The sequence below is a fragment of the Cotesia glomerata genome, linkage group LG5 (assembly GCF_020080835.1).
Source record: "Cotesia glomerata isolate CgM1 linkage group LG5, MPM_Cglom_v2.3, whole genome shotgun sequence".
NCBI lineage: Eukaryota > Metazoa > Arthropoda > Insecta > Hymenoptera > Braconidae > Cotesia > Cotesia glomerata.
In genome coordinates this window covers 248,673-276,616 of record NC_058162.1, presented here as the reverse complement: position 1 = coordinate 276,616, position 27,944 = coordinate 248,673, and the positions used below count along the sequence as shown (strand labels likewise).

The window sequence follows — 27,944 nt, the reverse complement described above, 5'->3', positions numbered from 1 at the left end:
TGCCTAACTCTAACTAAAATTAAACTTTTAATAATAATAATCAAACTTGTAATTGATATTCTTTAAATATTTAACTCCTAAGAGTTTAGTTATCCGGTTAATTACACTTGCACTTAATTTTAGGTAATTTATAGCTGAAACGATACTCACCTGTCGTTAATCATTCATCTCAACCCCAAACTCCAATTTAAATATTATTATTTATGTATTTATTTTTATTAGAGATGATTTATCTTCAGCGTCACTTTTGACATGTTATTAATTTTATTTTTTTTAACGTTATTTATGATCGTGACAACGTAATTTGGATTTATATTCATTAGTTTAAATACTCTGTTTTTTGTTTCATGACATTTGTGGTAATGAATAAATATTTTTTATGTTTAAAAATCCGTCGAATTTATTTTATAAATTGAAATATCGCTGCTATTAATTACGAGAAAAAAGCTCTGAAATCCTCTCAGAGATCCAGAAGAGGTTCATAAATTTTTTTAAGGACCCTTGAAGGCAAAGATTACATAAATTGTTATTTTGATAAAATTATTTTAAATTGTAAAAATCAATTTTTAACTCTACGAGTGCAAAGCTATAAAAAAAAATACCATAATACTCTTAAAATAAATTTTTTTACAAGATAATCCGATTAAGCGCCTATAAATATTATTTTTCGATAAATTCTAAAAAAATCAAATGAAAAAATTGGCCAATTTAAAATAAATTGTTAGCACATGATATTGCGAAGGAAAGAAGAAATATAATAATTTATTGCTCAAGTTTATTAAGAAATTTCGATAAATCAAATGTAACGCACGGTACTTGAATGCGTACGCACGTAATATAACAACCAATAGTGTCTAAATGACAATAGCATACATGACAAATGGTATTATTGATTATTAATCGGTTCTCTTATTCATTGGTTCATTATTTTAGTCATATACACCATATATATCCTATTTCCATCAATTAATATTTACATTTTACATAAATTGGTTCGTCGTTACCGAGAATGAAAACTAATTACAATTATAAATTACAAATTACAAATTACAACTGACGTCATACCAATTAAAGACATTTCATTTCAATTATTTTCCATTTTTATTAACCAAAAAATTCTAGAGTAGCAAGCATGTCTTCCAAAACAAAGTTAATAACCCAATTTTTAGACAGTGCTTTCACTTTTTGATTAAACAACTCACAATTTTATAAAGAAGAAATATTAATATCAGAAAGCGAAAATTCTGTCAAAAAATTTCTTCAATTTTACAAGAATAAATATTTTTATTAATAAAAGTTAAGAACTTTGTTTCGATAATCGGTTTTTTTTTTTTTTTTTTTTTTAAAGCAATTAATTTTTCCTCTAGCAGATTTTTGGTTCGGTCAATTACATCAATTATCAATTAAAAGATTTATCATTTTGTTCAACAATTTTCTACAGTATTAATTAAGGCAGTCTGAACAGTAATTATAGGATTAATTACCGTCCAACATGTAACTATGGATATAATTAAAATCTGATTAATTTAACATTATTCAATGAGTTATTAATTATTAATAAATATGCGATAAAAAGAGATCTGAAAATTATTGGCTATGGTCTTAGAGCCGACCACGATACTTTACTTCTATAATGTCTCACATTATTCGCTTGTTAATCCAAAGTTTATTATAATTTATTGTTTACAGTAATATAATTTATATTTTATATTAATATATTAATATATAATTTTAATCAATAACATTATCTCAATAGTATTATCACTGAATTGTGCAGGTTTTGCCTGGTTCGGAAGATCGAAGGGTGATTCTTGAACCCGGTGCGATATTCTCGTTTCCAGCGGCAAGGGAACACGTCTTGGTCCTCATTATCATCAAATCTGTTCTAATACTTGGACGTCGTACATTTGGTGCAACAACTCCGCAAGCATCGCTCAATCGACGTTTTATACTTAGCGTCGCTTTGTGCTTTGGCTTTAAAAATATAAAATAAGCGATATTCAATAAAAAATAGACAATAGACAATAAACAATAATCGATAGATGTTATGTAATATTCTCTGGTTTATTAATATCTTCCATAATATCAATATTTTGTAACCAGATAGCCGGTCAAAGTTCCTCCGATCAACTGGCAATTCGATATTGATTATTTACTAATTATTCAATTATAATTGCGCTATTTTATTTTTTTAAATAATTAATGACTTACCTGAGAGGGTGGAAACATCGTGGGCGAGCCAAAGGACAGGGGAACTTTTCTGTGCTGACTTGGAGCCATTTCTGGGGGCAGTCCAGCAACTGCGAAAAGTTGCGCGAAAAGATCATCAATGTTGGTATTAAACTTTGCAGAAACTTCGGAAAACACACAAAATTCATCTTGGCTCACGCAATATTTCTCAGCTTCTTGTACTGATACAACCCTGAGAATTTTTATTTTATTTAAAATAAAATAGAAAATAAAAATAAAATACGATTAAACTTACTTAACATCGTAATCACATTTGTTTCCTGCCATAACCATCGGAACTTTAATGTTGTGACTCTTGCTCCTTCCTTTAACATTTTGTGTGGCAGTTATTTTAGCTTCCATTATTGACTCTCTTAATCTGATGGCTTCCTCAAAAGACTCTCGGTTGTCCATACTAAACACCAGTATAAATAAGTCACCTGTTAACAAATTTATTTTCTTTTATTTTATTCTTTCCACCCTAGCCTACTGAAAAGTTGTGCCAATTTAAATATTCATCAGGCTTTTATAAACTGATGAACTACTGAAGTATAAAAAGAGTGACGTATACGTGACCATTAACTATGTATGAAACAACCTAACCCGTATATATAATTTACATCAGCACGTATGTAATTAACACGCAACTTATTCAAACTTTTTCTCTAGTAATAAATATAAATGATTTTAAAATTATTAAAAATTTCAGTTTGTTCATTAATATGAATAATATTATTTATTTATGAGAATTAAAGGCAATAGCGTATTAAACTTGTGCATGAGTTTGATTGGGGTAAATTTCCCTCGCAAATGATGCTTGTTATTTATTCTGGTGGAAAAATATTGTATAAATATATATCTCTAATAAGAGACATTCCTATCGTCGGTATACCGATAAGCCAATGAATTATTTTTGCCGAGAGTTAGATTATGTAATGTGATGGTTATGAATTATATATTATATATATAAGTACATTCGTGTTGTTATGTATACGGATAAGGGAACAGTAATTTAACACGCTATCATTTATAATATGAAAGTACAGCGACATGTTAAGTTATTACAAACCGTCAAGTAGTGTATAATTTTAAAAAATCTCCAGAGAAAATAATTATTATTCATATTAAGGGAAATCTTTTTTATTTTCAGCCCCAGAAAATAAAAACTCTTTGTTCAAATTATTAAAAAATTGGCAATAAACTTCTAAGAATAATTGCTACACTCAATTTACTTGAACATGTTAATTTACGAAGGAAACTTTTCCAGAAAAAATACATCTTAATAAATTTAATAATAGATAAAACGGATTGTCGGTTTTGTGTGAAAATTCTGCGGCGTTCTGTATCGTAGCAATCTGCAATTTTCTCGCCTAGCTCGAGGCTCTAGAATTTTACGTATTATATCGCAAGTTGCACATTTTACAAGCATTATACTCGCAAGTTAGAGACTATGGAGACGTAGTGACGGAGACACATAACTGCAAGGCATCCTTATCATTAAAAATGTCTGCGTCACTTGTTTTATAGCTGGATAACCATTTAAGAAACGGAATACGTTCAATAAAATCCATTTGGTACTCGTTCGCTTACTATCATTGCATGGATTTATGTTTATATTTAATTCCGGTGGTAATATTGAAGGAAAATATAAGGGTGAAAATCGATGAAACTTCAATTCGGAAAACCTTGAGTAGGGCGCGCGTAGAAAAGTTTTATTTACCGGGAAAAGATGTCGGTGTTAGTGTATTTATACGTATTGTTAGTTTCTCGAAATATGTCAGGCATTGTGTCTATTTAGCGGCGAAGAAACTTGGCATTGTCTTCGAATCGGGGTCAGCCGCGTATGAGCGATATATCTTAGGTAATAGGCAAAGTCTCGGGATGCATATGCTCATTTATTTTCATATCAGCGCTTACGGTTTCCTCCTATTGGATTAGGACACAATTGAGATCAAGAATTTTGTTGAAGAAATCTTATCAAATCTTTAAAAAATATAAAATTTTTTAATTTTTGCTCAAGAAACAAACAAAGACTTTGGGCTTTTTTAAAAAATAAAACAAATGACAACTTGTTGATTTTTAGCAGCCGAATAACGAGTAAGAGCCAAGAAGACGGGTCGAGTCCGGGTTTGTAAAAAATTAATAGAATGAAAATTAAATGAGTTTTCTCTTAGCGAGAGTCAACGGAGACTAAATTGGTGTTTATTGATCAAAGCACCGGGCTTATATATAAATCTGAAGCTCTCTCCCTCGTAGCTGGCGGTTAAGGGTGTTTTTACTCTCACTTCAACTTGTTGAGTACACTTATTTTTGCTCGGCCTCTATCGCCAACGATTCTCTTCTCTTGAGATTGACTTTAAATATTTTTTTTCTTCTCGAGACCTCTTTAAAGGACCTCTTTAAAGTAATTTTCAAAGCTATAAAATTATTTTTCTTTCAAATTAAAATCAGATTTTTTTTATAATAAAAAAGTTTGTCAAAATTTTCGACTAATTTCTTCTTCTTAACGGTAAACTTTTGCTCAAATCGTTTGGTAATGAAACACATTCATGCTTAAGGAGGTCAAGATCTCGCTCACAATAACCCTCAACACTCTGATTTAGTATTCTTCTTACCAGTTAGGAAGGAAAGCCTCCTCATGGCAGGAAACGGATGGTTGCCACTGGTGTCTACGAGGTCTAGCTGGTACACTTCACCGCGTATCCGGTAGAGCTTTCGATGAAAATCCTCAATCGTCGGGGTGTAACTTTCATCGAACTTGTTGGACAGGAATCTGAAATAAATAAATAAATTTTCAATTATTTCAATAATATAAATGTCTTGATGTCAACCTGATGCGAGCTGGTAAGTTCATTGGGGATTACTTTCCCGGGAAACAGTTTTTGAGCTCTCTGTGCTACCCCTGTAACAAAAATCTGGAACAAGAGCGAGTGGAGTTTCGAGTTAGTCGGTGGCTCGTGAAATCCCTCAGCTCTTTTCTCGTCTAACGGCATTTTTTCTCGCTGGCTTTTATCCTTACTTTTATTTCCCGAATCCCTCTTTCGCTTCGACTAAGAGATAAAACTCTCCGCCGATTTTTTATATTATTTTCCAAGGCACTTTTCACTCAATCCGATTTTCAGGGCGATCTGTAGAGTGTGCTGCGGATGACAAGTCAAATTAATAAGATAACTCACCTGATCACAATTTTATCTTTTGAATTGATCCGTCAATAAGTTACAAAGACTAAAATTAATTGAGTTTTTTTTTTTTTTTAATTCGATTTGAAAAGGTAGATAAATATAATAAAGGGATAATTATCGATAAAAGAAGATTTTACCTGCCAAAAATACAATTGATTATGATTTATTGACTATTAAAACAAAAATATCAGGATAACAGCCATTTCCGAGAATGAATTGATGCGTGGAACATTCAACAAGCTGTGAATCCCCGATGAAAATTCCAAACAGTACCAAATACAAACGGAAGCTCACGAATGAGTTAAGCGATGCATACCACCCGTCAGGCGATAACGATACATTTCGACGAGTGGTCAAATGTGAGGGGATAGGACATGTCCATCGACTGCTCGCGAATCCCGTCGCGATTAGCAATAAAACATCCACCGAGCGACATTGTTGGAAAAATAATTTTTTTAGTAAACGTATAAGAAATAATTTCCTCTGCAAACTTTGTTTGGTATTGATTGGCTTCTTGTTGTTTGATATTGTATTGTATTGATGGAATAAAACAAATATGATATAAAATATTTTCCAGAGGATGAAGAAACCTACCGTGCTACAATGGCGGTTTTTCCGACCCGCGCGCTGCCGAGAACAAGGAGACGGTAGCAGTTTTTGGGCAGCGGCTTGCATGAGTCTTCCTGGGAGGAAGTTGATGCAGGACTCGGACTGACCGGAACCGGGAGAATTGCATCCTCCGGGCCTGACGGTCCCTCGAGATCCTGAGCACCCCGTCGACCTCGTACTTGCCGGGGTTCACTCTCCTCGATCGCTGATCTATTTCCACAGAGTCGCTGCACGCAACCAAACAATCGGCCACACGCCTCCAGCTGAAAAAAAAAATTCAACATATTGTTTTTATATTTTTCTTTCTATAAATATCATGTTTTTATTTATATTTGTGGTGTTATTGTTCTTGTTGTTGCTTCGAGGCTTGATTAATTTTTCTATTATGAAAAAAAATTGTTAATTTTGGTAAAGAATTGAGGCAATTACAACGTTTTAATTTTTATTTCTAGGAAAATTAAATTAGCTTGAAGAAAAATCAGAAAATTGTTGAATGAATTTAAATTTCTTTGTCTTGAATGGTCAGCAATTAACAACTCTTGATAACAGAAAAAGTTTAGGTAAATTATTTTGATAGCGACTAAATTTATTGATCACGAAATTCAATTAATATCGGACTGGACGTCGATTAAAAATAACCCGATATGGTCCATTAAAAAGTTTTGATAGCAAATTTTGTCTGTTCCTTGTTGGCTTTTGTAAAAATTTATATACATTAAGTAATAATACTAATGAAAATTAGTTAATGATATTCGATATTTAACTTTTTATTGGTGTTTCAAAAAAATGTATTGGATTATTTTTGTTTCTCGACAAATATCGCTTCAAGAAAAGATTGCAACACTCTCTTATTTTAGAGTTTCAAGATTTATTTATATTTGTTTGAACTTTTTGATACTTTTGTCTCTATATTTGTTCTGGTTTGTAGAAAATATTAATAGACTTTTGAAAGAAAAGTTTTTCCATGCAGTTCTTCATGTAAGAGTATTAAACTAACCAGAAAGAACAATATTAGGGGTATAAATATTTCATTCAAAACAGTCAATATACAAGGGTAAGATACATGTAAAGAATTAAAAATTTTCTCAAAACATTTCTAGCGTCGTAGTTCTCACTTTGATCTATTTGATGTATTTCGTGGCGCTTTGAAGCGTTGTTAAAAATTCGCACTAGTATTTTTTTTTAAATTTCCACACGTGGAATTTATTTTTCATAATTTATTTCTTAAAAAAATTAAATATCACCTTAACTTTAATGGTAGGGTAATTTTTAATGACAATTAACGCCCCAATTTTAAAACACTGAGTCATCGCTGGTTCGATCAAGTTCCACAAGTCCCGCGATAAGATTTAGAAGAAAATGAACATTTCCTTTATATATTAGACCTTTATCCTTTATGTATTATCAATGACGTAGCACGCCGAGCCTTATGACAGTGTCAAACAATTTTAATCCCCTAAATTAAACTCGAGTTTCCAACATAATAATTTTGGCTTACATTAAAATTGAACTAGAAATTTCAATTTAAGCTTTTCCCCCAGTTTTATCGTACAACAATCTTACCAAGTGTTTGTTTTTAATAAACAAACACCTCATTCACCGTTGAAATTAAATATTTAAGTTTAATTTTAATTTTAATAAAATTAGTTTTTTTTTTTTTTTTTTATAATATTGATCAATGTCTATTTATATTAATTTAGACTTTTGTTTGCTGTCAAAAAAGTAAAAGTTTGGCAAAGTGATTTAGCAGCTTAATCGTCGAGGAATAAGCCACAAATATATCTCTAATAAACTGGTGACTTTTCTTAAGAAACTATTAGCGGGCTTCGCAAATTAACTTTGGCTTTCATTGGGGTTTGCTTTTTTGCTCATCGTCGGCCAAATATTATTAAATAAACTTTGCCTTTCTCTGAATTCCACAGCGATGAACTTTATCAATTACGACACTGCACTGATAAAAAAATTGACTTGACTCTTGAGCCAAACTCTTGAACCAACAATTTCATATTGAAGAAAATGATTTTCTTGAGTCAAGAGAATAAATTCTTGAAACAAGAAAATTTTCTTAGACCAAGAATAATTTCTTAGCTCAAGAATTTATTCTCTTGACTCAAGAAAATCATTTTCTTCAAAATGGTATTGTTGGTTCAAAAGTTTGGCTCAAGAGTCAAGTCAATTTTTTTATTAGTGTGCGTTGCTGCCGTTATTATCTGATCGATAGAGTAATATTTCGTACATCCGACCTAATAAAATCATATATGGAGTTTATTAACTAGACTGGATGTAGATTGAGCAATGATAATCTCCATTAAAACGATCATTTTTAATAAAAGTGTCAAATTTTTGTATTAATTAAATTTTAGCTTTCGTTATAATGACAATTATTTAAACAAGTCAATTGAATTAGGTAAATAAATTGTTTGAAAATTAAAAAAGTTTGTTTGCAGGAAAGATCAAAGTATTTAAATAAATTGAAAGCTGGGTAGGTAAAATACCAACTCTGGCATGAAATAATGGTGTATGCAAGCCCATTAAACTTTTTATAATAGAAAATAAAGGAGTATTAATATTAATAATTCGCGTAAGTGGCTTTGACCGTTCAGCGCTCAACTGGTGCGAGCTATTTAATCTCACATGGATTATTAAACAAGCTTCTTTACGGACACGTTAATTGTCCATTAAATTCTCAGCTGTAAAACCAATTCAATTCCATTTTCCTCAGCACTTTTGCTTATAGTTTCTGTTGTACGAGCATGCACTTGATGAGACGTGACTCTCCGATACGTAGCGTTATTTTAGTGATCATAAAAGTCTCCGTATCGATTTCGAGTCTCGAGTTAAGTGGATCTACCTAGATTACTTGGTATTAATCTCTATTTTATGTCGCTAGAGCTTTATTATTTATTTTTCATTTTTATTTCAAGTTTTTAGAGCAAGAGAGATATAATGATAAGTTCAATCCGATACAAAACTAGAACTAGAGGAAACTCTTTAGAGAAGATGAGGTATTGTCTCTTGAAGAGAAAATAGATGAAAAATACTACACTTGGAAAAGAATCTAAAGAGTTTAAGACCACCAAAAAGTTATGAAACTTTTATTCCGTTTTTTACTTTATGCTTTTTGAGGTTTTTTTTTTATCGCACCAACAATGAGCGATGATATTGAATAACATTATTGTTCTCATTGCTCCTTTTTTGGTCATAATTAAAAAGTTTTTGACAGTCTTGTTACGCAAACCGTACATCAGAACCGTGAACAGATTTGTCATGACAAAATTATAAATTTATATTAATTTTAAATTAAATTTATAATAAAATTTGAAATTACTAACTGTTTGTAATACGGAATTGATATCAATTTTGATATAAAAATTGAAGCGTTATTTCACAAAGACAAACAACGATAATAACAATAACAATAAAAAAATTCAGTGCTCTTGTAGTTTTATCGAGTTACTTCTGGAGACAGCATCTGCGGTTTACTTATATTATACATTATATAGCGCAATATTTTCTATAAAGCATAATGTTGTGCATATAAAAAAAAAAACTTGAGCTTCCATTATAATGTAAATAAGTTATTGAAGAGATAGGTAAGTAACCTTAACTATGTATTATGTATTATGTAAGTCTTTAAAATGAAAAGATAAACTTATTCTGGTTTTCTTTATTCTCAGAGGGCTTTGTGTTGTTAAGATGTAATCGATTGGCGATTTCGGTCCTCGAAAAGAGCCATTCACCGGGAAACAAGCAAAAATTTCTTTACTGCTCGAAAAATAAGTACTCCAGTTCACTTTACTCCTTTTAAATTATCAATGCTGGAGATAAAATTGTACTACCATTCACATCAACAGCGTTATACAGGTATAATACATATATTACAATATAAATAGGTGTACTCATACTCAATCGTCTGAATTGTCTAGCGAATGTTGTTGAAACGTTTTTTTTTCCCGACGATTTCACTTGTGATATACTTTTATTTTTTTAAGCGGAAAAATATTGCGCTTAAAATTTTTTTTTTTTCTGTGCTCGAGGTTTCCAGACAAAAGAACCTTTTTTATTTCAGAACTAGAGACCATTTTTTTTTTTTAGAACTTTAGTTTTATTTTTCGGAAGTTATTTTTGTATTTTTAGACCGATCAATAAACGTGATTTTATTTATCACATCCGGAATTAATTAATCGATGCTGCTCGAGTGACAAGTCCTGCCGATCAGGTAAAGCTTCAAGAATACGAGAGTGCATAGATAGAATTTCGGTTTTCAAACTCGGATCGAATCTCAAGAATTATTCAGAATCCAAATGAATTTCTTAGACAGATTAAATTTTCGTGTTATCAGAAAGTCGATAAGCTTAATAGAAACATTATTAACTTTAACAGACAATCATTTTAATTTATGCTATAAAGTTCAATGACCAGAAAGTTAATCTTCAGAAGGTAATTAATTAAAAATTTTATTCTCTCTTGAAAGCTTGTAGTTAATCATTCAAATTTTTTCAAGCAAATTGGGAGCTTTGAAAATGAATTCAGTAGTGTTGCTGTTGAATTGTAGATATTTTACCATATGAAACGTTAACAAACCAGAATTGGTAAATGTATAAACATGAATTTGAGTATGAGTTTATGTAAATCCATAATATTACAACAGTAGATTTAACTTGGACTACAACCGCAAAATGTTTATCGTTATCTTTTACGAGTGTTCTCGCCTGTGTAATAAACTCGCTACACAACATAGAGAGCTAAAAAGTACGTGCTTACTGGTAACTATTTACATGCTCAAAGTAAACCCGAAGCGAGATTTGACAGACAATTGCGCAGTATCTATTATATTCCCTGTGATAAAACTTGTCGCGTCATTTGTAATTGCCCATTTAGCTGATTTAGTATTCAAATTTTACCAAGATTCGCTATAACAAATTTACATTTACACAGTCATGTTTTATGTTTGGTGTGGTTAAGATAAATAAATAGCTTTCTTGTATATACTTAGAATCTCAGTCTGGATTAATTAAAACACTTTTGGAAAATCAATTGCGGACTTTGATCTTTCAGATTTCAAATTTATTTCACTCTCTTTGACGTTATTAATTACGGGCTGGTTGTATTAAATCGTGCAAAGTTTGTCAAATATTTGCTCGAGCAAACTAAAATTTTTTAATTATAATTTTAAAAGAATATTAATATTTTAAAAATATTATCTAGCACACACAGAGGAACTAAAGTTATTTTTATTTTTTTTACCTCACTCATATTCTCCATTTCGCGTTATAGTGCAGTCCAATTATATTCTCTTGTGTAATGAGAATTACAATAGCTGTTTATGAAATTGCATTAATGTCGGAAAAATGTACGCTCTTGAGAATGAAAAAATTTCAATAAACTTCAGTGCTGTAGTTGACAAAAAAAAAAAAAAAAGAAAAAAAAATTGTAGGCGTGAATTAAATTATATAAAAATAATTGAATTATATAAAAATGAAAAGAAACAAATGAAATTATTTTTCGCAATTAAACAGCTGATCGTTATTTCACAGTGAGTAGTCATCGCTTATCGACTCAGCGCCCAACAGTCTACTATTTATTTAGTTAATTAACTTATCAATTAAAGCGTCACTAAAAGTGTCACTACTGTGCATTGGAAACGATATTGAGTAAGTCACATTCACCGGATAATAATAATAATGGCCAACACGTAATGTCCGCCTGCTACTTTTGCTTCACCTCCCCCGCAATATAACGTTTGAGTAATTTGATTACCCTGAACTAATTGTCCGCTCGTTTATTAACATAATTAAAAAAGCGAAAATTAAATAAAAAAGCCTTTCAATATATTTTTTTAATGTTTCCCGCTTTTAACAGAAAATCTTTCTCGGTTATAAAAGCTTGTGATTATTTTAGTTGACCTAGGTCTGAATTATTTAAATTAACTCCAGATATTTTATTATTATTTTAGTGATATTATATCCCTTTGCTGTTAAAATAATTTTTGGCAAGAAGCCATCTTTCACCAGAGATTCTAATTTTTTTATATCCTCCCGGTTTTGTTGGACCTTTCGGGGCTCATGCATTTGCTCTATGTAGATATAACAATAATCGGATGAAATGCATCCACAGGTCAAAATTTTTGGATATTTATATCCGGATTTAAAAAGATACCTTTGACTTTTGGTCTGCTTCAAAAAGGCTAATAAAATTGTTCGTTTGTACAAAAAGTCCGATGTAAAGAAAATTTAATTATTATTATTATTATTATTATTATTATTATTTGAGATTTTTGGATGTCTAAATAATTAAATATTCAAAGCAAAGGTGGCTTTTCTTTACAAATATAATTATTTTTAGGTGGTAAACCTCTAAAAGCTTAGTAAGTATTTTAAATGCGCTGACACACGTATACTTTTATTTAATGAGTCTCAACTCCTGTAATATGCATTTATGAATTTAATTATTAGATTTTCGCAGAAATATCATTTCATATTTTATATCAGAATATTCTACTGATAAAAAAAAAAATTATTCGTATTTTACATTCAATATTTTCTTTCTGCAGACTATGCAATTTTTCGTTTACGAAGATAAAAAAAAAATCTTATTTTACAAATAATAAAACCGTACTGACAACTGATATAAATATATTTTATTTTCAAATAAAAATAATGAAAACCTGCAATAATTTTTTATAAACAGAAATTTAAAACCTCACGCATTTTATACACATTTAAAAAGTGTAAGGGCCATAATAAAAATAAATAAAAAAGTAAGTTTCTCGCGGTTAGTCAAACAGATTAAACTAATTTAGAGTTTTATAATAACTTTTACAATGTAAGCACGTAAACTTGAGCTATAAAGAATACTTTTTTAGATTTTTTTAATTTAACGATGTCCACTTTACTCTATATCTTTTTATAACATAAATTTTTCTTTAAGCCTTTCATAAACATCAGGATACTTTAATAAGAAAAAAAGTCTCCAATATTAAAATTGATTCTTGAGTTTAAGAGTCGGTAAAATTTTTTAATTTTAAATAATTAAAATTTATAAAGTCGCTGGTTAAATTGAAAGATTGTCAATTGGGAAACAGCGGATACAAACTTCAAGTTGTAGTAGATACAAGTTTGACATGCGTGTCATATCTGTTTGCTTCACTTATGACTTATAACTTGTCACTATAACTTGTAACTTGTGGTCTGAATCGCTGCTATTTATCTGGGAAATTACAGTTTTTATGTCTGATGTCTGATGTGGGATGTTGGATAAAATAACACTTTAATATTTAAATTTTCCGCTGTAAAAAATGCCTGTCATAGATCTTCATGCGCTCTTGACAAAAACTCTCCAAAGAAATAAGAACAAGTGAAAATAAAAGAGGATATCGATTTCAGAGAATTTCATATTCCATTTTCTTCAAATGTCATCTTGAAATCTTAGCTTGGATGTAATGCTAACTTTGAATCTGTTAATGATACTCCCAACTCTGAGTATTGAAATTCAAGAGCAATTCTGTAAGAAGTTTAACGAAAATATTTCATCTATTTTTATTTACGACTTTAAAAATTAAATTATAAAAATATTCTCCGATAAATAAAAACTAACAAGGGATTTTTTATAAACATATCATCGTATGTGTAAATTTTCCACACATGCAAATCTTAAAAATTAAAAGTTTAGATTCATTGTATAGAGAATTAAATTTTTTATTAATAAATAATAAATTTTTTGATCTACTGTGAATAGAAAACAAATTATTAATCTATCGAAAAAGTGAATTCCTCTTTCGTGCATACCAAAATCTCGAAGCTTTCATCTAAGATGGTTAAGTCTGTTTGACAAAATGAAAAAAAAATTAAAGAGAACCCGTTCGCGTTTGCGTTAGTATCTTAGAAGGATAGGCGACAGACAGCGCCAAGGTAACGTCTCAGTAAAATATAAAACGTACAAGCGATTCACTTTGTATCTGATAAAATTTACAAAATTTATCTCTCACATATTCACCAGCAAGTCTCTCGATTTTTCATACTTCCCCAAGTCTAAATCCACTCGATTTTTTTTCCTCCCTTTTTCGTTCTTCTCTATTATATACAAGCACTGAGCATGCACTTGCGACTCGCGATTAATAATTTAATCTTAGTGAATTCCCCAGAGCGCCTGATTTCTCTATTTCTCTTCATATTTCACTATTTTTCCGCGTATAAAAAATCGTCTAATTAATAAGACGAGCTATTAATCATCCTGCCATTTATTAAAAAAATTTTTATTTGTTTTGATCGTGTCAAAGCTTGGCGTCTGAATGGTTCGTTTCCCCATTGCTGGCCTTTGTACTGTTTCTTTGTGGCCTGTCGTGCTTGTACCTCAGCACAAAATCTATGTACTAATTTATTTTACTAATTTCCTTGAGATAAAATCTATCATAGCATTCATAGAAGTAAATATTAATTATTCTTATCAAAATAAAATTGTCTAGATCTTTTTTTTTTTTTTTTTTTATTTTTCAATCAAGTTGCAAGCGCTGGTGTTCTTTCTGGTGTTAAATCCAAAGAATAAAATTATTTGCCAGAAGAAACATCGGGTTTTGATCATACCAAGGATCTATTTGAATTTAAAATAACCTCGAAAAGCCATGCATGCACTGAGCTGAGTTGAGCAGAACACAAAAGTGTTTTATCACGACTTTTTCTATAGCTAGAACTAATTTAAATTAGCATGAACCCTGAGAGTTATTAAAGAAAAATAAATTAACTCTGAGAGAAATTAAATTATACTGTTTGATTGATGATAAGAAATGTTTATTATAAAAGTGGATTAAATTTGGTTGTGGTTTGATACTTTTCATAAAACCAAAGTATTTGTTCTGGAGGTGTGTGTAATGTGTATGTGGAAACAAAAAAGGAGAAAAAAAGAAAAAGGCAGCGGTGTGGAAACGAAGAATGTAACGTTGACAATTAATCTTACAAAGCGTACTAGTTTACTGGACTAGTCATTGGAAGCTCTGTTCACCATTTCCAGCCCCAAGAGATCCATGCCTCAAGCCAGCCAGAGAGCTGGATAGCGGTACTTTGTTTTCTCCACCCGAGGGCGATTAGTTTTCGGTCGAATTCACATCCCTAACATTCCGCGTACCCCTAGTCTCATCAAACTATGCTGGAGAAATCCTAAAAGATTAACTCGAGCTTCTATGAAATCCTTTGATACAACCTACCGAATAATTAACGATGTGTAAGACGAATAACTTTCGTATAAACATATACAAATTTTCCTCTTCTCATTAATAACTTGATTTATGTAATGATACTAAACTCACCAGACATCTAACTATTTTTTTTTTTTTTAAATTTGCATTTATAGGTTTTTAAAACTTTTACATGTTAAATTTATAAATTAAATTTAAAGTCCAGTTAAGCTATAATTTATAAATCCAACATAAATCAATAAAATTCCAATCATGAATAAAACATTTTATTAGCATGAAAATTTTTGACTGTCAGAAAAGCTTATAATACCTGTATAAACATAAAAAGAAAAAAAAAAAAAAAACAGTCAAGTGAATAATTTATGATATAGAAAAAATGGAATTTAAAATACAGAGAATGTATGATATAAATGATAAGATAATAATTGAAAATAGTTATTGACCGATTAATGTATGATTTAGGTATTTCAGGAATGGAGATACGGATCCTGGTAACAAAGATTACCGGAATGTGATTAACATCCTAAACCCAAAACAATACAATGTTGATTGATGAGATTGGAGCCGATTATCGGAAGATTAGAAATAGAAGCTCTCTAGTATAGCATTATAGGTGTTTAATGCAAGCATTGACATGCTCATGTTCCGGATTAGCCTCATCATTCACCAATACCCACTCAACTTGCTGTAATCGGATATACATTCATCATTCATTCCGGATTTATATTTGTATTTATATCCGCAACACACAGACAACCATCTGCACTCAAGATCTTTTCCGTTCCATCAACAAAGTCCATTTTTAAGTAAAAAATAAAAAAAAAAAAACAGTCAAGAGTGTCCTTTAAGCCGGTGATCTCTACTCTGCAAATCCTCTGCATATTATTCAGCAATAAGCATTGCTTTCTGTGCTAAGATCTCACGGTAAGTTAATAAAAGTAAGGAAATAAGGAATAAAAATTCCATTACGTCCAAAGGAAATTTAATTTAATTTAGCTGCATCCATTTTTTCTTATGAATTGATATAATAGTTTCAGATGTTGAACTATCCTGACAGTAAATTGACACTAGACACTGTTTGCAAGTATTTTTAGCTGGAAGTCTTTAATTTTTGAGAGGCAAACTTTTGAGCCAGCACTAATCCGGCTGAAGAATTAATGATCTCCGGGCTTTGGAGCTCGGTAAGGATCAGAAGAGACATATGGATCCGTGGAATAACGTCAAGCTTTGAATGACAAAACAACTGTCGAGAATTGACCTGACGTTGACGTATTGCTTGCTATATTAATCCTTCATACTTTGATATTCCCTTTTCAGGAAGAAGGGAGCCATCATGTGTTATTGTATTACGACACTGGATAATGTAAGACGTCTGGTTGATAAATCTTTCTATTTTATCACTGAAATGTCCAAATACGAGCAACATTTGCGGTTTTATGTCTCATAATATTTAAGGTAAATAATTTATTACTTGTTAAAAGAAAAATATCCTTTTATAAAATTTTTTCAACACTCTCGGTTTCTAAAAGCTGATAAGAATCCTTAAACTTCAACCCCTGGCTGTTCTCAGCTCTGGAGGAGTTCTTGGACTCTGGCCAAATCAAGTCTAGCGGGTCTAGAGTACATGTACGGTTTGTCTGTTATGCCTAGAACCATCTGTTACCCGACTTGTTGCACTAGCAAGGCACCTACCAAAGAACCACTTAAACGCATCGATTTTATCTCATTATTGTCATGTGTACGTTATCATAATTTGCTTGTTACCTGACATTTAAAACTATTTCTTTGCTACACATGTATTCTACCACAATAGAGTGATAGACGCTTATAATCATAACCATACCGAATAATAACATTACTCTACTGTTGTAGTCCATTTAAATGTCAATTAAGTTAATAGACTTTGTATATTATAATTTATAATATATATAACCGAACGTCAAATATTATGTATCATATATCATGCTTGATAAATCCATTTTCATCCTTTTTTTTTCATCACTAATTTTATTAAATAATATTAAATATTAAATATGAACAAATACTTGGATTTTAATTGTGAAAATTTTGATTTTGGAAAATAAAAATTGACCGCTTAATTTAATGTCAGTGGGTAAAATCTCGACTTTTAATTAAGATTTTAGATAAAGGGAGTCACGAAAGTGAAAATTTAATTACCTAAAAAAAATATCGTGCTTTTTTTTTTAACTTATTTGAATTTTAAAAATAAAACAGAATTAAAATACTCGAGATACTCGGTACGGGCTTAAAGATTGTGATGCTGCTCATACATTCGCCGCTTTAATATCTCTTATACTTCCGTAACCAGTAGAATAACTCGATGGAATAAAAGCTGTGAGCCATACAGATCTATGTGAGAGGAATATTCTATAAATATAGTAGTAGTAGTAGTAGTAGTAGTAGTAAGAGACGTGTCTGATAATCTTGTCAAGAGCAACTTTTAAGCAAAGTAAATTTCCTCCGACTATCACTCTCCTCGATTGATTAATTTAGATCTCAATGATATTGATTACATCGAAACTATTTCTCATTTCAGGCTGTATCTACATCATCACGTCTTGTAACTTTCAAATTCAACTTTTGTGATAGTGCCATCAATTTGTTGCCCGAAGAATTTCAATTTCATGCATAAAAATGTTTTGTAGATTTTTTCTTTTTAAATCAAATTAATTTTTAAATAAAAATAGTAATAAGACCAACAAATATTCTCACCTCAGGAATGTTGGAGAAGCGATGCAGGGCGAAAGTCTGACGTTTAGGGGTTGAGACATACACTGAGCTGATGTTAAGGACCCGGGAGGTCCTTCAAGTAACTATATTACTCAATACAATCCAATTTTACTTAGCCGTGAATCGAATTTCAGAAAAACACTCATACGCTTGGAATTTTGTTTTAAGTATTTAGAAAAATTTTTAGCCAAAAAAAAAAAAAAAAAAAATAAAGAGATGATTCAGTTATAAAAAAACATGAACTTCACAGAGGACGAAGGAGGATGTGATAAAAGCAGCGGCGGGTGTAAATCTCGGTGATAATCCTTTGTGAGTACACAATATACTTAATATCGTCGGATTTGTTATTCTTCCTTCAATATATTTTATGTCCTGATTGATCAACGAGCAGACTCTCGAGTAGAGTGAAAGCAGTCCAGGTACATAGATAGAGATACATATACAGTAGAGAGTTGAGAGAATACTATACACAGCAACAGCAACACACGGTAGAAGGTCGAGCCGCCGGTGCGAACCGTTGACTGAACCACTGGCTAAGAGTTAGGGGTGGCGAGCTATACCACACACGTTATACTCGACTCTACCCACTACACCGTTAACTCAACCTGCTGCTCCGCTGTGTGCTGCGCGATCCTACGATTCTGCGCGCTTATGTTTTCTTTAAACTCCATACATCTATCATTTATAGATATATTTATATTTACATTTATATGTGTCTATAAATATTCTACGGACTTTTTTTATAGGTTTCTGTCAGTCAGAGTTCCCTCTGCATCGCGATCTTCACACTGAGCTGCTTCGTGATCAAGAAAAGGGATCAAGAATTCACGATTAGAAGATCCTTAATACCTTCGATCAATCTTTGACAGTCTACTGAACTTTTGGATAAGAAATTTTTTAAAATAGAATTCAGTTGTTATATTGAAAGAAGTTGAGGGGGCTTGTCTTGCACGCCGCGAATTCCAGACTCGATCTCACAACTTTTTACGAGCACTCGACGGACGCGATAAAGATAACTCGGCTATTTTATCGTTTACTTTGACATAAAAAAGGCCCTGTTGTTCACAAACACCCTCCTCTGTTTCTTTTATTTATTTTGGGTTTGGGCTTGAGTTTGGGATGTCGGTTACCGTTTACCTCGGATACACTGCTCTCGGCGCTATTGACACCCTAATATTTTACTTCTACGGAAATTCGCTCAGTTTTTGTGAAAGTACATTTTTGAGTAGACTAGATGATAAATTGTTTACATCTGATGTGACAAAATGAAACGAAATTTTTTTTTCTCTTTAGAAATTTTAGAACACTTCTTAATCATTTTTTTTTTTCGAATGATAGATGAGCAGTACTTTTAAATCTGTTTGAAGAAATGTAAAACGTAAAATTATAAAAAGTATGTTCATGAATTTGAATTCAAGTTGATTTGAATAGTTTGTAAAGTTTAATGTACTGGATTCAACTCAAAGAGATCTATCTGCATCTACAAATATATATTTGTAACGTTAATGTGATTTTTAATCGATAAAAATAATAAAAATTTTTACTGGACTCAGTATCAGTTTTGGAATGCAATCAATAGAATTTTTTCACAGTGGTGTAGCTTTAATTAGAGACTTTATTCTTAACAAAGAACAATGGTTAAGAACAATGGTTGTCAAGTACTACATAGGAAAAGTACTGCTCAAATAATCGGCCACAAAGAGCATTTGTTTGTGGTGCATACGAGAAAAAATACACACCATCCGTGCAGAAAATAATGGTTTTGACTTACAGACCTACAAATGTTTGATCGCTGAATAAAATCGCAAGCTTTTAGTTAACAATGTACCAGTTGGAAGAATGTAACATCAGTGTCTGTTATTTAAATTTAATGTATGCATTTAGCAGCCATTTGAATATGATACGCTCTGGAATGAAGTATAAATATCAAGCCCGGGTGTGAAAATTTTGAATTATTACGTATGGACTTAAATAAATTATCATTCCATTATTTTACAAGGTTAATTTTAATAAATTATTAATGTTTAAGTAGGAAATAAGAATAATTTATATTATAATGATGGAACTGTGTTTGTCATGATAATTTCATGGTGTGGAGATAAGCCACATTTATTGTATTCCTCGAGGAAATATATTATATTCATTTTTTTGAAATGTCTGTTGCTTTGTAATTTACTGCCCTGCGAATAATGCATTAAAAAGATAATTGAATTAATTTTTTTTTTTTTTCAATTTTTTTAATAAAAAATTTAATTTTCATTTAGAAAAAAAAAATAGCGGTATCATCTTCTGTTGCCTGCTAAATCAATACATCTATACTCAAACTGTACTTGTATATAAAAGACATTACACATACATTATCCGAAAAAGTAAAGCCTCGCAGCTGTTTGATAAAATTTTCAAATAATGATTCCACACTTTTCTTGCTGACTTTGGTGGATTTTTTAGCGCTCGTGACACCTCCCGATTTGTAAAAGTCGTCGATGCATATCGGAAAGACATTTGTATGTTTAGTTTGTCGAAGAACAAACTGCTATAAAGTAAAAAAATAAAAACATTATAAGTTTAATTCGATAGAGATCGGAGATAGGATTGTCAGGCTACTTTGAGAAAGTGAAGCAAAGCGGTTTTCACGATTGGACGCTCTCACTACTGTTCTTCGATAACTTCTTTGCTCGTTAAAAAGTTCGTTTTCTCCTGTTATGTTCTCTGGGTGGGATGGAAGTTGAGGGTGGAGCATAGACTCCCTCGAGTGAATATAAAAGACTCAAATGTTACGTTATAGCTATTATATGCTATACTTTTGGTATATATATAATAGTATAGTATTATATGGATACCGGGAATCGATCGTATAGATGTATATACTCAGTGTAGAACAAGTACGTACGCGTGAAGAGATATTTTCTCGAGTGGAACATATTTATGCTGTTAGAAAACCCGGCCCTTATCAGCGCTTAACAACCCTCAGGTGTTACTTCATTTTTCATTTATTTATTTTACAAAAATCTTTATCTTTTTTCGTTTTTATCAAAACAATGTTGATGATATGTTTTGGTAGGATAGAAAAAATCTTTGACAAAACTATTTAAAAAAAAAAAAAAAAAAAAACAGCATGGAATTTTTCATCAACTCTTTGCGATCTTATAATTGCAGTATTTTAATATAATTTACAATTTAAGATGATAAGGTCGCTAGTTTGGGAAACCTGAAGCATTGGAAATTTTTAAATATCCTACCATTCTTTTATACATCTTAAAAAAATTTTTTTCTCGAATAGCTAACTGTACACTTGATAAAACTTTTGAATGACTCTTTGTCATGAATTATCTGGATTGCCAAAAATTTTCAGAAGACTTAATAATTTTTTCTCGAGCCAACTGACCGGAATCTGATCATCTTAAGTAAAAATATCAGCTCAAACGAGTAAGACTCTAAATGCAATACTTAATAAAATATTAAAGATAAATTCTGACTCACCCGGCGATGAAATACCAACAGAAGACAATCCAGCTAGAGACCTGACCAGCAGCGGCACAGCAGCTTGAATTTTTGTGAATTTGCAGCATCACGTTTGATACCAAGATTCATCAGTTGGTCAGTTTTGTTCCTGCAATGGAGCTTTCGATAAATATATATATATATATATATATATATATATATATATATATATATATATATATATATATATATATATATATATATATACTCGATCAATTAACAATAGACTACTGATCTATAAGAATTGGGATAATTTGTTACTTACCAATTAAATCTAGAGATAAGTGGTTTCAAAAGCGGTATTGCCATTTTTATATAAGTAATTATGGTTTATTTATTCATAAATCAGTTTAAATGATTAATAAGCTCGGGCTTATTTACCATTAAAAAATGTTATAGTTAGTTTTTTAGTTTAATAATGATAAATCCTTCAACTAATATAAATTGTTGCTAACAATACAAAAGAAAAAATTTGTATCGTTTAAAGTAAGAAAATTGTTTGAATTTTGATGACTCACAACTTTCTCAGAAGTTATAACGAGTTACAAGTTCGCTCTGCTGTTAAAAAACTCCAACTTGTTTCAATCATTTTCAAAAATCATACAAAATTTAATCAACGGAATTGGGTCAGTGATATTTGTTAAATTTATGATATTCATATTTAAATTTCTCTACGTAAATATCGAGTATTTATAAATATAAGTAGTTAAACTCTGGCGAATAAATAGTCTCTGTGATTCATTTTCACAATAAAAAAATTTTGTTCATTATAAACTTGTTTGAATTTTTAAACTATTTGCAACGAGGTCAATTTATTTTCATATTTGATGCTGATTTATAAAAAGTGTGTACTATATTCGCTCGGATATTAAAACTTTTTATGAATTTCAACGCACTCAATATTATCACTTCATTTTAAAAATACCCAAAGAAAAAATATTCCATAGATAAATGTAATTAAAATACTAAAATATCAATATAATATGAAGCCATTGATCATTCTATTTTTCTCTATTGTAACTGCTTCCTTATCAACAATTGACAGTTCATCATTTATAAATCTGAAAATGAAAATAAATGAATAATTATTTCAGAAATAAAACATATGTGTTCTTTTATTTTAATAAATAATGTTACCTATATACTTAAAAATTTAAAAGAATGCTTATTAAATTTGTCAAGAATCAATCGTGAAAAACACTATCACGTGGCCACTCTTCTTTTATATGATCTAAACAATTGATAGGTGCTCGTGAAAATATAATGCCAGCAATAGCGATGAAAAAAATGCCACGTGCCTGAAAAAATAAAAAAAAAAAAAAATTATGATGAAACAATAGAAATTTATTCTAGTAAAATTAATGACACATTAGAATTTTCTTTGTAATTTTATAGAAACAGAATTACTATGAAAAACAATTTAATAAGAAAATTCCACATGTATAAAAATTAAATACAAATTCTTAAAAGAGATTTTTTGAATGCAATTGATTTGTTTAAAAAATGAAAAAAATTGTCAGTTATTGATTTAGTATCATGGTAAATTATTATTCAACATTTATATATTTTTAACGAATATTGTTATACTTTTATATTACAATAACTACTATCGACAGTCTTGATTATAAAATAGTAACAAACTTGTCAATAATTTGTTTGGAATAAAAATTAAATCAAAAAGACTTCAACATAAGAATGCATTATAAATATTACAAACAATAAAATTATCAGTTAACAGCACTGCTTTGTTATTATGATTTTTACTTTTTTTACTTACGTATATTATATATTTATTTACACAAATGTAAAATAAGATATGGTGATGCTTCAGGAATGAAAATTATTTATTAATAAAAACAACACCTGTGTAATAAATATTGTTTATCATTCGCGCAATGAACTACAGAATGTGACATAAGGACGCGGGATCATTGTATCACTTACAAAACAAGCTGCAGGTGGCTCTACAGGTCGGTCAGATGTCAACGCGCAGAACGAAAGCTTGAAATTTAAAATTTTAGTTAGTGCATTTTGATTCTTTAAGAAAATAATAGATAATTAGATTTTTAAGTAAGGTAAAAGCCCCAATAGATGATCACGTACCAGTATATGATCACTCCATGTATTTGTATATCTATATTCACAAATATAGGTATACAAATACATGGAGTGATCATATACTGGTACATGATCATCTATTGGGGCTTTTACCTTAAATAAATTTTATGAAACGATTGTATGATAAACAATATTTTAACGATTAATATTTTTTTAAAACTACAAAAAAAAGCTTGAAAAAAAATAAAATTAAAGCAAAAATAAAGTGTAAATTCCAATAATAATTATAATTTTGTTATTTTTACCTTAATTAAATTTACAATTTTTTAATTATAAAAATTATTAGAAAATTCGAATTCTGAAAAACGGCACGCAAACTTCGGTCTTAGTCGGGATGAAAGATGGGCGCGTGCGCGGACTCTTATATTCCGAAGCATGCTTGTCGGCAAGATGGCTGCCAGAGTAAGAATTTTAATTAGTGACAAGTGATTAAAAATAAAACTTTTTTATTAGTGTAGTGCCTTGAACACGAGTTAACAGTGTCCGATTGAGATTATCATGCTGAGTACCGCGCTAGTAAAATGGGTAAGTGCTAAAATTCTATTGGAACTTGGTAAAAATTAGGAGTGGAAGACACAAGCATAAAAATTCATTTTTCACTCAGTTTTTTTCGTTTTTCCAACAGAAACAGCCTCCGAGGAAGTCCATTCCAGCGGATAAGTTTCCCTCACTGTCAAAAAATACGAGCAATTGGATTGTCACGTCGGGCTTATTAATTTCAGTTGTTGGGTATTATTGTCAGAGGCTAAGGATTAACGTCGATAAACTGTGACATTTAGATAGACGTTTATCGTTTATCTGGTCTGATGATTGAACGAGTATGCTGGATAATAACGACCGTTGACTGAGGAAAGGTAAATACCATGTTGTAATAAATTATTACGCTAAGTAAATATTTTTATTGGTGTTTATTACGTTTGGAGAAAATTAATCTTGACCACCCACACACACTCTCTGTCGGTCAATAACCATTATATTTACTCAAGACTCTCATTCTTTCAGCTAGAGGTCACACGAGTGTTTACTTACCATTTGTTTACTATCTATTTCTTTTATTATTTAGCTAACTTCTTCAATTTAGTTTTATTCACTGATTAATGTTTATCAAGGAGATTACATTTTTTAGGCGATGACAGCCGTCAATTTTTAATAATTAAATAACAACGTGAAATTCGTTTGAAATAAATTTTTATTATCTTTTATTTTTTCGTTACAATTTATTTGAAGAAAAAAAAATTACAAATGCTTTTTAATTTTAATGTCATCGTTAAAATAGTTTTGTTTTAATAATTAATTTTTTTGTTCTAAGTAACATTATTTTTAATACACTGAAGAAACCGAAAAAATTGAGAGAGATTATCTCCTTCATGGCCCGCTCTGACGAGGGTATTAACTATCTCCATCTTTAATTTTGTATTTTTTATTCCACTTCCTCCTTTAAAATTAATTCATGCGTTTATAAAACTAGTCAACTATAGATCGAACTCAGTCTCATTTTTTGTTCCAATTATGACTGAAAATAATAATATAAATAGAACATAGTTATATCGATATAAAGATCAAATCTTTTATTTGTTCTAGACATTTCCTATCTGATGGATTTTATATCATCAATAAATTTATAGCGTAGGACATTTTTTAAATTTCAATAATTGATAAATTATTTATTTAAATTCCGAAACAAAAATACAAATTTATTAATTATCATTTATTTAATTAATAAATTTATCTAATAAATTTGTGAATTAAATTAAACTACAGATACAACGAGGCCTCCACGAAACGACGAAGAGAGTGGACGCAATTACTATTTTGTCACACATGATGAAATGATGACGGATATCAGCGCTAATGAATACTTAGAATACGGTAATTTTATTTTTTATTATTATTATTAAGATGAAATTTTTCACTTGAATGAATAATTATAAATTATTGATTAAATATAGGTACACACGAGGACGCAATGTACGGTACCAAGTTAGATACGATAAGAAAAATCCACGAAGAAGGAAAAATGGCTATTCTAGACGTTGAACCTCAAGCATTAAAAATACTTCGTACCGCTGAGTTTGCTCCTTATGTTGTTTTTATCGCTGCACCCATCGTACAAAATCTTAATGACGTAAGTATAAAATATTTTTTTAACTTTAAATGAATCGTTTATTTGAGTAATATTTTTTTTTTAAATCGGGTTTATTGCATTCTTCGGTTCTTTGAATTTCCCCTCACTTATACCAGCACCAAAAAATATTAAATCCGCGTTCAAAACCGAGAAACAATTGGTTAATACAAATCTCGTTTAATTGAGAAACCCCATAAGTCAGTGACTCAAGGGATTTTTCGAATAAACATTCAATTTCAAAATTCCAAAAATAAATTTCTGAAGAAAAATTCAGTTCAATGCAAAATACTTAAATTTTCATAATTTTCTTAGTATGGGTTTAAAAAAATTGAATTAAATTATTGTTTTATTGTTTGATGTGATTTCACTGACTTTAATTTTAAAATAATTGATTATTAGATAATTAGAAAGTAAATTTACTGTTAAATATTTGAATTTTAATGAGTTTTACAATTTTCGCTTGATGGATTAAAATTAAAAATATTTTTTTTGGTTGTTGACACTGATTTAACTGATTTAAATTCTAAAATTAATGATAACTAAATGAAAATATATTATATTTACTGTTAAATACTTTGATTTAAATAATTTTTGCAATTGTTAGTTTTATAAAGTTAGATTGTGATAAATTAAAATGTTGTTTGTTTTATTGTTGACTCTCAATTCACTAATTTGAATTTAAAAATAGATGATTTATTATAATTTTCGTTAATTGTAGTTCCAATACATATTTTGTGCTTAATTTTATAAATATAATAAATGATTGAGGGAGAAAAATTAATAATATTAATGATTTTATTACTATTATATTCGTTTTGGTGAGAAACCCCATAATAAGTCAATCAACTTGAAATCATTATTATAAATAATAGTAATTAACAATTAAATTTTTTTTATGCTCGAACTAACATTATTATTATTCATCATTGGTTCATGATGTTAATGCAAACTTAACCGAGAAAAATGTTTTTTGCTTCTCCTGAAAAATTTACTATTTTTGACTTATGGGCTTTCTCAAATAAATCATTCAATTAACTTGAATAAAATTTTTGACTACAGTACGACGGAAGTCTGAAAAGACTTGGAAAGGAGTCGGACATGCTGAAGCAGGCGTACGGACATTTCTTCGATCTGACGATCATCAATGACGATATTGATGAGACGATTGCTCAGCTGGAAGGCGCAATCGATAAAATACAAAAGACACCGCAGTGGACGCCAGTGAGATGGGTCTACTGACAACGATCACCCTCACGTAATAATGATCCCTTAAATTATTACTAATTATTAAAATAAATAAATCCAATCGGGAAATCAAGAGAGTACATCAAATGATATAAAAAGAAAGAAATAAAATGGGTCTTGAACCCTGTGTTCAACAATATTTAATTAATTATACGCATTATTTAAAGAGATGCTACGAGAGAGCTGGGACCGAATTTTAATTAAACGATAGCCTTTATTCTATTAGACGCGACTACACGCGAATTGTTAAACTACGGACAGAAAACGATTTACCGATTTTTAATTATTAATTATTATTATTATTATTATTATTCCCTTTAATCAATTTTTCTCTAAATGCTGTTTTATTATTGTAATGGTTGTTGTATTGGTTTGTTTGATTGATTGTTGTGAAATTTTAGAGTTTTGTCAGCTTTATTTATAATATAAATTTCGGTTTTGTGATAAAATTTTTAAATATTTACACGCTTTTTATTTTATATATATTTTATTTTATTTTATTTTAATGTAATTTCATATCAATTGTAATTAAAAAAATTTTTTATACTGATTTTATTATTTTATAAATTTATTTTTGATTAATTCTGTATCTATGTATATAAAAATAATTTTAATAAAAATAAATCTAGTCACGGAACCGAAATTTTAAAATTATTAGGACTATCATTATCAAAATTAGTTACTAAAGATAGTTAGTACGGAAATTTAATTATTTTGTCCTGATGTTATTATGTGTACCCCTCTCAAATCTCTTTCTCTATTCTATATTGTACAACTAATGTTACTAACGAAAAACTATAAATAAATAAATGAAACTATGGAAAAAAAAAAAAAAAACATGATTAAGGAAAAAAAAAAATAGGGATTCAATAAGTCTGGTAGCGATTCAATCAATTGCAATAAAAAATATTTCAAAAAGTAGTCTTAATTAATCGAAAATCAATTGATTTTTAAGCTCGAATTTAAAAGAAAAAAAAATTAAATTAGCGTGTGC

The 27,944-nt window shown here is 29.8% G+C and overlaps 2 protein-coding genes and 2 long non-coding RNA genes across 15 annotated transcripts; 2 read left to right on the top strand and 2 right to left on the bottom strand.

Annotated features, from left to right (window-relative positions):
* Positions 1 to 755: 755 nt before the first annotated feature.
* LOC123265270 (dexamethasone-induced Ras-related protein 1) lies at positions 756 to 9,516 on the bottom strand. Its single transcript, XM_044728958.1, has 6 exons — positions 9,478 to 9,516; positions 6,006 to 6,283; positions 4,845 to 5,002; positions 2,486 to 2,669; positions 2,212 to 2,422; positions 756 to 1,974 (listed from the first exon to the last, which is right to left on the bottom strand). Exons 1-6 carry the CDS (start codon positions 9,514 to 9,516, stop codon positions 1,762 to 1,764), a joined length of 1,083 nt encoding a protein of 360 aa, XP_044584893.1. The 3' UTR covers positions 756 to 1,761.
* Positions 9,517 to 10,779: 1,263 nt separating this feature from the next.
* On the top strand, positions 10,780 to 18,857 carry LOC123265753. Of its 10 annotated transcripts, XR_006509651.1 has the most exons (8): positions 11,467 to 11,674; positions 15,673 to 16,134; positions 16,242 to 16,391; positions 16,528 to 16,665; positions 17,768 to 17,872; positions 17,949 to 18,128; positions 18,212 to 18,270; positions 18,353 to 18,857. It is a non-coding gene; the product is annotated as an uncharacterized LOC123265753 (long non-coding RNA). The 10 variants fall into 10 exon arrangements; XR_006509653.1 differs by adding an exon at positions 10,780 to 11,453 and having other exon boundaries at positions 11,558 to 11,674; positions 17,949 to 18,857; XR_006509652.1 differs by adding an exon at positions 16,740 to 16,948 and having other exon boundaries at positions 11,465 to 11,674; positions 17,949 to 18,857.
* Positions 18,858 to 20,048: 1,191 nt separating this feature from the next.
* On the bottom strand, positions 20,049 to 23,390 carry LOC123265755. 2 transcript variants are annotated; one of them, XR_006509660.1, is made up of 5 exons: positions 23,240 to 23,390; positions 22,600 to 22,760; positions 21,728 to 22,523; positions 21,442 to 21,582; positions 20,049 to 20,494 (listed from the first exon to the last, which is right to left on the bottom strand). It is a non-coding gene; the product is annotated as an uncharacterized LOC123265755 (long non-coding RNA). The 2 variants fall into 2 exon arrangements; XR_006509659.1 differs by having other exon boundaries at positions 20,051 to 20,494; positions 21,442 to 21,571.
* Positions 23,391 to 23,953: 563 nt separating this feature from the next.
* Positions 23,954 to 27,007, top strand: LOC123265748 (peripheral plasma membrane protein CASK-like). Of its 2 annotated transcripts, XM_044729626.1 has the most exons (6): positions 23,954 to 24,105; positions 24,206 to 24,434; positions 25,162 to 25,206; positions 25,342 to 25,449; positions 25,530 to 25,705; positions 26,765 to 27,007. In XM_044729626.1, exons 4-6 carry the CDS (start codon positions 25,410 to 25,412, stop codon positions 26,942 to 26,944), a joined length of 396 nt encoding a protein of 131 aa, XP_044585561.1. In that variant the 5' UTR covers positions 23,954 to 24,105; positions 24,206 to 24,434; positions 25,162 to 25,206; positions 25,342 to 25,409; the 3' UTR covers positions 26,945 to 27,007. The 2 variants fall into 2 exon arrangements, with proteins under 2 accessions (XP_044585561.1, XP_044585560.1); XM_044729625.1 differs by lacking the exon at positions 25,162 to 25,206 and having other exon boundaries at positions 23,955 to 24,105.
* The last annotated feature ends 937 nt before the right edge of the window (positions 27,008 to 27,944 follow it).

Coding starts and splice junctions, on each gene's coding strand:
- LOC123265270 (XM_044728958.1), bottom strand. CDS start 9,516: ATGTATAATATAAGTAAACCGCAGATGCTGTCTCCAGAA. Junction 5,003..6,005: donor AAAACCGCCATTGTAGCACG/GTAGGTTTCTTC, acceptor TATTTATTTCAG/ATTCCTGTCCAACAAGTTCG. Junction 2,423..2,485: donor AAATGTGATTACGATGTTAA/GTAAGTTTAATC, acceptor AAAAATTCTCAG/GGTTGTATCAGTACAAGAAG.
- LOC123265748 (XM_044729626.1), top strand. CDS start 25,410: ATGATGACGGATATCAGCGCTAATGAATACTTAGAATACG. Junction 25,450..25,529: donor TAATGAATACTTAGAATACG/GTAATTTTATTT, acceptor GATTAAATATAG/GTACACACGAGGACGCAATG. Junction 25,706..26,764: donor TCGTACAAAATCTTAATGAC/GTAAGTATAAAA, acceptor TTTTGACTACAG/TACGACGGAAGTCTGAAAAG.